We start from the raw sequence: 10,942 nt of genomic DNA, 5'->3' as shown, positions 1-10,942 counted from the left end.
GCGATCGCCGATGTTGCTGAAGGGAGCTTTGAAAAAGGTCAATTTCTGTAACTTATTGAAGTTCTTGAACTGAACGAAGGGATAGACATCTTAGCTAGACAGTAAACCCTTAGGACGTCTGATCAGTTCAAACGCAAGGATATACTTTTCCAGTCACGTTGACGTGTATGAGCCGAATTGAGGCTTCTCGTCAAATTGAGACTTCTATTGAAACTAAGTCGTTCCGTCAGTTCAGAACATTTCGCCGAGCGAGAATCCCAAACCGACCCAAACATTCTATCTAAACTAAAAAAAAAGAAAAAAACACAATAAAATAAATTTTGAGCCGAAAGGAAACTTTAAACAGAAGGGAGATTTGTCGAGAGACTCGAAAAAAATCAAGAAGACGGTGGCGACCTAACCATCGTCGTCGGCGCGGCAAAGTTAAATTCAAGAACTCCACTGATTCTTCTCAGCTGCCTGACACTAAAAAAAGAAACGAAAATGACATACCGCAAAAAATTCTTCAAAATGTGCAACAGGGATATCTTGATAAAGCAGTCAGGAAAGGAAAGCCAGGACGATTGGTATTTCAGAAGCGCAATACGGCTCGGTCAAAACCGGTAGTGTAAAAAAAGTAATTTAAACGTTGAAAACAACAACAACAATGTTTAAGAGAATATCCGATTTTAACAATGTATAATATATGCATTTTTATCGTTTTTTTAAAAACTTGCTTACTTCTCACGTAAAAAAAAAATTAGAAAAAACAACAACAAAAAACAACAACGAAACGTGAATACGAAATACAGCTATACACTGATTTTTTTTTTTTTTTTTTATAACGCACTTTTAAACGTTTGCCTGAAAAAGTTTTTCTTAGATTGCCCTTTTTTTCCCCGCGTTCATTAACTGATTAGTGAATGGTCTCATGGGAAGCTCGAGGAGCTTCCCATGAGACCATGTTTCTAGTTTCGACGGCTTGAAGAGGGGACGACAGCGCTAAGCCCGCGCCAACGCTCATCGACGCCAAGAGGATGTAACACGGGATAATTTTGAGGTCACTTCGCAGAAGCCACCTCAGGGGTTTAATTTTGGTTACCGACAGAGCGAGAGCGATATCTAATTTGCCTCTCACGGAACGGGCTCGGATCTCGGTCGCAGACTGTTCTTCCGGTGAATAAAGAAAGGCTCGGGACAAGCACCTGGAAAGCCGATAGACGTCTCTCGCCATTTGTGTGTGGTGAGGGCTTCTCACCCAAAGAATGACCGGCCGTGAACTCGAGAACGGGTCACAGTCTCTCATTGGTGGACGACGCACGCCCAGCAGCAAGCTGTGAAGCCTCCTCCAATCAGCAGTCGAGATCGCTCTCGCTGTCACTTTGACCGAAGTCGAACCTCTGGCGTGAATGCTTATCTTGGCCGACCAAGGAAAGATCCGGTGTCCGGCGGCTAAGTCGGCACTCGATTGCGTGAGCCGACAGTAGAGAGAACGTTAGCGATTTGCTGTTGTCCGATACCGACAGCAAGCATGGCTCGACGCAACCAGCTTCTGGGCTTCTTCGTTGGCACGTTAACCGTGGCGGTCTACGGGCAGGGTCCCGGTAAGTGAGCTCATTTTGTTTCTTAAGAAGCGTACGTGAACAAAAACGCAAACCTTGTTGACGAAATCGCTGCCCAGATTATCGTCGTTGAAATGCGATAACATTTTGCACCGTCGTGTACCGCGTGAATGGCTCCTTATTAAGCTGCTCAAGAACCGCTGTGGAAATTCTAGGCATATTTATTGTCGACCCCAAGAAGTGTTCTATCGCATTTAAACCCAATTCAAATAATGTTATCGACTGTCTACCTTCCGCGAACGGGCTTCCCGCTACGATCCAACAACTTTTGTTATAGATAAACATTAAATATTATGTCTACGAACAGTAGTCGTTACAGGTAACCAAATTAGTTATAATCAGTTATTTTTAACGTAATTGTTTTATTAATTTGATTATCTTATTAAGCACTAATCGCGAGAATATTTTTATTTCTTTTGGAGGGCATAAAGAACGAGGTAGAGGGCCTTAGAGCGATAAACTGGCAGCTGAAAGTGACCTCCAATTGGCCACCGCCATATTGCATATTATGACCTCCAGAGACGTAACCTTTCGGTTTTACGTCTAGGTTTTAAAGAAGTACCGCGCACACATAATTGATTAATGATCTTTAATAACACTACCGACGAGATAAGTTATGTTTCGTTTGTTGTAAGTCAAAATTGTACTTTTACGACAAAAACTCTGGCAACTTAGCGATGACTCTGCTGGATGCTGTCCACCGCAGTGCTGTATTTTGGGTTTTTATCGAAGCTAGACACTAATCTCTGGAGCTAATAGCATTGAAAAAAAAAATAGTTAATCATGTTTTTCCTTACAGCGATCGCAATACAAATATCGGCTCAGTTTTACGTAAAAGCCTCAGGATTTGGTACGGTCACGTCTCTAGTGGTCAAAATTGTACAACATGGCGACAGCAGACTGGGGGTCACTTTTGAATGGTAAACGGGATACCAATTTATTGCTCCAAGCTCCTCTGCCTCGTTGGGCGTGAATTACTTGTTTCCATTACTTACATTCAATCTCTACATGAAAATAAAATAAAAACATAACTTGGCAGCGACTTGAATCTTCAGTCTTAGAAGACATTAAACCGTCGTTTCGCGGAATGAAGCATTATTAATATACACCAGCTCACTTGAGCCCTCACGTTCTGCTCAAGCATTATTATTGTGATCAAATTCCCCGGTACACGAAGCGGGGAAGCTAAGTTGCTGTATAGGTCACGTGATGTCAGGTTACATAACACAAATCTTGCTGCTAAATATAGCGGGGTGACTGAACTGGTCTACACGTAACGGGACAACACTTTCGCCGCTAAATTCAGCGGGGAAACAGACTGACGTATACATGCCTTGCAAGTGACGTCACGGACGGGGCCCCGCACCATACTGGTGGTTGACTTCACACCGCGCGGATGCGCTTATAACAAGGCGTAGGATGCCGCTAACGGCCCGGATTTGCGCTAACATGCACCATATTTTCAAGAAAGGTACCTAGTTGTGTTACATGTGAACTTTGAAAAACGTGCTGAGCTTACGATGATGACGTATATTCAGTGCGTGCGGAATGTTTCGGCATTGGTGCGATCGCGCTACGAGCAGAAAGTATCGAAATTCCGCCGACGAAGTTTTGACGCAAAAAAAACTGCCCCGTCGCCGAAACAATAAAAACGCTTAATTGCGCGCCCCATAATTTTACGAGCGGCTCTAGAAGTCGCTTGTAGAAAAAGTGTTACGATTTTGCGAAATACTGGTAAACAACGCAATGTTACCGTCAGAATCTAAACCCTGAGACAAGGATAATTCAAATAACGGACAAGACAACTCTCATTGTCCAGGGTTTATATTCTGACGTTTCCTAACCGGCTCGCCTGCATACTTTCGCTCCTTGCAAAGGTTACCGTCTCGCGGACGGCACAAACCGATGACCCGGCGGCGTCGTCTCGGCGAGCTTGCACACGGGGGCCGCGCCGACCGATTCGTCTGGCCGGGCTCGCGGTGCGACACTCGCCTGGACTCGGCCGGGAGCCCCGAAGGTGCGCTCGAAGCTTGGAAACGGTGTTACGTAACGAAGGCCGAAGGCATTATACTCCACGAACGAGCAAAAGCCGATGCAAAGGAGTGCGCGAACGTAAACAACGGTAGAAAAGTGCCGTCGCTCACCGCCATGCGTGAAATTCGTTCCACAAACTCGATAATCCGCGGCCGCATGCCTTTCCACCCGCTCTATACTTTCTCTAACTTTACGACTACCGTCTCGCGGGGCAAGCTGAGGAAACGATCGGACGATCGTGGGAATACGGGGTAATTGCTACAACCGAGCGCGGCGCAGTTTACCATTGCTCTCGATCCAAAGGGCCGTCGAGTCAACCACCGCCATGGTGGATACCGGTGTTCGACGTCATCATGTGATGTAGGTGCAAGGCATGTATAGGTCACACGACATCACTCGACATCACGTGGACTAAACACCAACTCAGGAGAAATGCCACGGATGGACTGACAAAATTGATTGGGGGATTCCGTTAAAATTCGGAGCTCTCAATATTTGTTTTGCCTATATTGTACATTATGTAGGAATATGCGAATCTAATATTTCTGTCGCTACCCTAAGTTTGTTCATATTTCGATATTATTTTTGGTTCTTCGGATCTGTTCTCCAGACCTGGCCTTGTGCGGAACAGGTCCTCGCGACGGTATTGAGCGGTGCTCCGGCTGTCCAATGTAGCGGCGTGGATGCGGTATCGACTTGACACATCTTCGCTGTTTCAGGGTTGAGCGTCCGTCCAAATCAGCCGGAGCATACAGCGAACAGCACACTCATCTACATCAGGACCGACAGCCAGAACACCTGGAAGCATTGGGTTGACGACCTCAACGAGTACCTCGCGGGTCGGTGCTTTTGCTGCAGAAGTCGCAAGGGGTCGGAGACATATATGGCATAGGTAGAGACACGAAATAAGCCACGATTCAGAGTATAGCCACACTTCAGCCATCTTGGTGCTTATAACTATTGTTGCCAGCTACTTGACGCTTCGTCTGAAATCGTAGGAAACGATTTTCTGTGCTGCAGAAATGTAAAAACAGCTTGCGATAGAGCAAAACTACACCCTCTGAGGTTCCAGACAGTGACACCATATCTAAAGCTAAGAAAGACACATTTACAAATCGCTACGATTGCCAATCGACCCCTTTCAAGATTTCGTCAAGCAACACTGGTTACAGCCATTGCTTTAGACACGAAGCGCGTGATTGGATCCGAGTCCTCGCCGAACGGTGACGTCAGCACTCGTGTCCAATACGAGCGGAGCTAAGTTCACGGCGAACGCTGTAGCAGTGTATGCTATCAAGCAAAGCGGAAAAGTGTTGGCGTGGACGTTTAAAAAGGGTCTATTGTGCCCGACCTCAACTAAGGACCGAAGTGGCGGTACCAGCAAGAAAACCGGGGATTGGAGTGCCGATACTCTAAGCGTAGCCTTTTTAGTGTCTCTATAGGTATACGGTCTGAGGGGTACTGTGAAGTACGGTCTTCACCAATGAAAAAGACCCATTCGGAGCGCGTGACCGAAATGGCAGCTGCCGGGGGCGCCGCTTACGCTTTGTGCAATTCCATTCCACTCTGAGGGAAGGGAAGGCGCTTCCTCAGTGTACGCCGATTACGTTCGGCTGCGTTCTCGAGTTTCGTTCTCTCGGAGCGATATGGATCTGTCTGGAAAGCGCTCCACGGCCCACCCAATCACTGTCTGGGCCACACAGTCCGAGAGATTATTTTATATTGGTGGAGACTGTGCAGAGGCAAGAGCTGGGCTAGTTCAGTGCTAGCCAAAAAGGGTAAAATGTCGCATGGGGTGCCTATGGCATGCTAAGCTATGAAACCGACTACCACATTGCGACAATAGGAAATGCGGCAGTCTTATATTTCAAGATTTTTTTAATCTTTAACAGCTTGACGAATCTGGAGTTTCCTGTAAGGCTTCTATGCCTTGAAGGCTGCTGAGCTAGCTCATATTCCCGTACTCTGTAAAGTGTCATTCGAATTTTGAGCCCTACTGGGCAAGCTAGTTCCATCAACTTTTATGTGTCTAAGTTCTTGAGCAGACACGTCTGCAAACCTCTTAGTGTGCGAAGTTGACAAGATCTGAACACTTTGGGCATTGTCTGGAAATTCGAATTTGAAATTCGCGTGTAGTTCTGAAGTCTACAAACGCTCTCGTGCCAAAGGCATACTTCGCAACTGTATTACTTTGCTCGGAGCTTCGCGCTAGGACGTGTAGCTACTGTGACTCTACCCTGCGTGTCTCTCTATTTGAACTTGAACTTAACACCTTGCGGACTTCAAAACCGAATTTTTTAGACCCTCAAACCCTTAAACCCCCGCTCAAGAGCAGGGGTTGTCAACCCGCGGCCCGCGACAGTTTTATGTTGCTCTCTTCACCACACGACAACACCATGAAAACACCCCCCCACCCCCCCCTCCCTTTCCTCTTCCTCACGCAGACTCGAGGACCATATTGCAGATTTTGACCTCAAATGGAGTTAGAGAGGAACAAGGAGCACTTCCGATTGGCACTGTCCGGCATCCCCATACTTGGGCAGAGAACGTATTCATTTCCCTTTTGTCTTTTCTTCACCCCCCCCCCCCCCCCCCCCACACACACACATACACACACCCCGCCTTTACCTTCGCGACCTGCCGCCCGGCCACCTCCTTTTCGGCGTGCTCTTGCTGTCCAATGTCGCCGCTGCAAAATGATGCCGGCCCCTGCTCCAGAGTGTTTGAAATATTTCCAGCCTTTCCGAGCTCTGAACCTGAAACGGGTTTCGACTTTTGACACCCCTTTCATATCGTCTCCCTTTGTGCGTTGCAACATGAGTTGGATTCTCCATCATGAAAGGAATGTTTGCTTCGCAGACTACCAGAGTACGGGGGCAAATAGCGAGCACCTGCGCCTCTGCGACTTCACCCATCCGCTTGACCCCGACGAAAACAAGTCCTGCTTTTTTTCCCTCGATCCCATCGCCAACGACTGTTCAGCAGCCAACAACTTCGGCTACGACCGCGGTCAACCTTGCATCCTACTCAAGCTAAACAGGGTGGGTGTGCTTCTCCACATCTGCTCGCATAATATGCGCCATATGCACATTACGCGCCGCGTTTCTGCACAACGGCGCAGTGAAAGAGATTGCGTGCAATTTATGATTGTTGCGCAACTTAATCTAAAGGATTTGCTTAACATACGTACGGCACCAGCATAAACTCGCTACGATCCGATGGAGGCGATAAAGTAGCGTCAAAACTTAAAAGTACACTGTCATGGCCGTCGTTTTCTTCGTGGGCTTGCTTTCAACGGTTAAACCAGTCACGCAAAAAAAAAAAAAAAATGCGCAGGCGCTTTTACTGTGCGCGATTGGATTACTCGGTGATAGCAGACGTACACAGACAATGAGTACTGAGTGCGTGACAATGTATTTTTAGCGCTGCTTGATTCTTCATGGAATCATGGCGTCGGCTGTTGTCGAACCTAGGTGCGAAACTGAGTATCTTGGTTGATTGACAGGATTCACGTAGCGGGTCTCTTCATGACCGCGGATGTCGGACATTGGACATTCATTGAAAATGTACTCTAAAGCAAACTTTACGTTGGATGTTTAGGCAGCGTGAGGTATAGGTCTGCCCTTATCTGGCAACACCGTTCACATTGCAGATGACATACTTATCCAGCTCGATTCGACTGCTAAGCTGGGTTTTTTTTTATTCGTATCACGCAGTAGCGACGCACGCTACAGTACAATACTCATACAGGTTAAAATAGCCAGTGGTGGAGATAGAGCATGCATAATTCTTGAGCTCAGTGTCGCAAGCTTCCTCTCGACAGGCTCCGAGCTGCGGTACGCTGAGGGACTCTGCCGTTGACTGGGAAAATACGTAGCGCGGCAACGTTGACATGAGCAGTCAGTCAGAGGTTTTCTCTGTTTACTTGTCATTGCTGAAATATTGCCATTTAAAATGCTGGTTTTGGCATAATGTGCTCTCGTACTCCAAGTGAGTGGCAATATTGTATGTTTCAATAAAATGTGAGAAAGCGCCAGTGATACGTTCGCTCCAACTCTGTCGTACTGTGTACATCTCTTTTCGTCTAATTAAAATATAGTAGTTCACTTTGTCTTGTTAAAAAATGTAGTGTAGAAATCAGCCATGGGATCTCGAGGATTGTAAAATTTTAGAATCTGAACCGAAGGCAGCTACATAAAAACTGATGACAGATAAAATATTTTTGCAGAGCTTTTCTTTTTCTTTCTTTTTACGCATTGATTTTAGTTTGTTGTATTCGTTTCAATTAACTCGAAATAGTGAAATGAAAGTCATTTCATATTTAGAGGTACTTGTTTGTATCATATTTCCCCTCATAGTTACATAATGTTTCTGTTATCCATGTTACCTTACCATGTACGGCAGCGGGTTTTAATACTTTGTTGTTTAATATACGATCCTGTCAAGCCTACTGACACGAGCGCGTGACTTCATCTTATGCCTCATATGCACGAGAGCCCTGGCAAATAAGACGTTACATCAAGACTCGGGCTCGCACCAGTAGGTTTGTCAGTATTGTACAGTAAGTGAGAAACGGAGTATAAGCACAAGTTTATAGCTTTAGTTGGTGCTCCTGATGCATAAGTGTGCGCAGCTGAGGTAGGTCTTAAAGAAAAAAAAAACCTTGTTTGTTGCTTTGGCTGTAGTATACAGTAAGGTATGATAGGGCGGCCCACACAATTGCCAGACATATCTTATTTGTAAGTTCTGAATGAATGTCCTACACTTTATCAGACCCTTGGCTGGGTGCCGGAACCGTACGAGAACGGCTCCTTCCCTGCCAAGTTGCCAAAGTACATCCAGGACGACTACGACCCCAGATACGTCTACATCAGCTGTGACGGGGAGGTAAGTCTCCATGCATGCTGGCGCACTTGCCAAAGAGATGTTACTAGTTGTTTTACTTAGGCGCACAAAAACACTTTACATAATCCTTGGTCAGTTACAGATAACTCGGGAGGGGGACAATTGACGTACGTGGGGATAGTTAACTGTATGGTTGGTGACAGGCTAATAATTCAGTGGAAGCTCCGCCTCCAGCACGCGCATGATACCTTTCACTGGGCTTCGGCTGCGCGTTCGACGATGTGTTGCCAAAGGCAGAAAGCTCGGGCAGGAGGCGGAATGCGCAATGAAGTTTTAGCCTCTCACCAACTATGGATGCTAGTATAGTATATGGCTTGCAATGACATCTTGTAATCGGCCGTTTTGGTGGCCTTGCTGCAGAGCACGTACCTGGTGGAGCCTATATTTCGCACAATCTAATTTGTTGTTTTTTCTGCTATAAATAATAGGAATTACGGATCGACATGGGCCGACATGTAATTACACTGTTATACTTTCCGACAAGCATGTCGCAAAGTATAACAGTATAAATGTGGGTTGGCAAGTCCAAGCTACAGGGGCGAACAATTGTGCGAAATTAGTTATTTTAATAGATAGCCTTTTAGTAGCTTTATAACACCCCTGTCAGGCGGTGTTCTAAAGGTCCTTTTCACTAAGGTCCTTTATAAAACCAGCCAATAAGCTCGCGATGTGGATTGCGCGCGTACGGTACGGCGTGCGCTGGTTCTCCGATTTTATAAAGGAGCTTGTACTAAAGGTTTCTAAAATGCCCGTCTGACAGGGGTATTACTCTCCTACTCAAGTAATTATGCGGTTAATTTACCTTTTCACATGGGAACAAATTTCGTAGCCTCTGGTGTATTTAGTAAAAATCTATCGCATGTTCTGTTGCCAGCGTTTGCTGCTAAGTGTGGGAACAGTTTTGATAAGTGTAACACTTTATACCTTGAGAAATGAGGAAGAGAAGAAGAGGAGAGCATGCAGTGACGTCAGAACGCCGACCCCTAATTCGAAGTATAGTGGGTAGACGCAAAGGCTAGCAGCCTTTATCTCTACCCACTCTCCCCTCAAGTCGGAGCTCACAAGAGCGATCGCCTGCTTCCCGCACAAAGTCAGCCGTTCGAACTCCGGACTGCGCGAAAAAGCAGACGACGCTCTTTTTAGCTGTAATTGGAGAGGAGATCTTCTCCCCGTCGGTTTCTCACCTTATATGGGGAATTCTGTGAACGCCATATTTGAGTGCTCCGTTCACAGCGCATGTTCAAAACAAACTCACACTAACATGTTCAAAACAAACTCACACTATAATCTGCCAAGATTGACGTTCTTAATGGCGCGGAATATGCAGTGCGGAAGCACTCTGGAAGTTTGACCTGAAAGGGGCTTAGCTGTTACGGACTTAGCCTTTGCCGCCAGGGAATACCATTTATGTTCCGCGATTGAGCACTCTGGCTGCTACTGCTGTCGACGTGCTGCGCTAACCTGTGGTGCTCTGCCGCTTCCTTTCAGAACCCCGCGGACAAGGAAAACGTGGGACCGCTCGTCTACTACCCGAACCTCGGCATACCGAACTATTACTTCCCGTACAGGAACACGCCAGGATATCAGTCGCCCTTCATCTTTGTCCGATTTCCGCGGCCCCAGCGGGGAGTTATCATCAGCGTGGAGTGCAAGGCTTGGGCCAAGAACATCCACCACGACCAGCAGGGTCGCGTCGGGAGCGTCCACTTCGAGCTCTTAATCGACTAAATTCAGCCAATACGACACGACCTCTACTAGATGTCATATTAAAAAAAAAAGATGTTTTGCGATTTATTTATGTTTAAAGGGAAATAGTTATTACAGTATATGACTGTCGACGGAAGATACAATGCTTGTGGCGTATAAATTGTGCACTTCTTGATAAAATATCAAAGCTAATCTATGATGCACAAACATCTTAATTAAACAGATGAAGCGGAAAATTAGTAACGCTCAGCGAGAAGCCAAACTTGTTTTACTGCGGCTACGGCGATCGGGGCGGGGCGGGGGTTCACTAACAATGACTTCACGCGGAGGACTTGTTTTCTAGATGGTATCGATTCAGTGCCGCCTATTCCAGCCCTTCCTCGATGGGTAGCCCGTTTCTTCCGCAGCGTGAAGGTACAGTTTCTCTCATCCGTTTCTTTGTTGTGTTCATTTTTTTGGAAGATGCAATAGGAGCGTGGCATTGGGGGCAGGAGAAGGGGGCGCAGCGTTGTTGCTTTACAAAACATTGCAGCGCTCATCTTTTGTCCCGCCTGCATGAAGGAAGGCGTCTGGCTCTCGCACAGCCGGTGTCTTTGTGGGAACACGTCCGGACACCGACAACGCACTGTCGAGGCATTACCTTCTACGTATGTTACAAAGCTTGGAGGGCTAAGCGTTGCTGACACCACGGTTTC

At 46.6% G+C, this 10,942-nt stretch overlaps 1 protein-coding gene across 1 annotated transcript; it reads left to right on the top strand.

The window, feature by feature from the left end:
- Window positions 1-1,430: 1,430 nt before the first annotated feature.
- On the top strand, window positions 1,431-10,341 carry LOC120849948 (sodium/potassium-transporting ATPase subunit beta-2-like). Its single transcript, XM_040222275.3, has 5 exons — window positions 1,431-1,583; window positions 4,355-4,474; window positions 6,495-6,676; window positions 8,409-8,522; window positions 10,029-10,341. The coding sequence occupies exons 1-5, from the start codon at window positions 1,511-1,513 to the stop codon at window positions 10,266-10,268; spliced, it is 729 nt and encodes a 242-aa protein (XP_040078209.1). The 5' UTR covers window positions 1,431-1,510; the 3' UTR covers window positions 10,269-10,341.
- Window positions 10,342-10,942: the final 601 nt, after the last annotated feature.

This window comes from Ixodes scapularis, unplaced genomic scaffold (genome assembly GCF_016920785.2).
Source record: "Ixodes scapularis isolate PalLabHiFi unplaced genomic scaffold, ASM1692078v2 PGA_scaffold5__190_contigs__length_132052651, whole genome shotgun sequence".
NCBI lineage: Eukaryota > Metazoa > Arthropoda > Arachnida > Ixodida > Ixodidae > Ixodes > Ixodes scapularis.
Note: the sequence above shows the minus strand (reverse complement) of the source record. Positions and strands in the feature narration are given on the sequence as shown.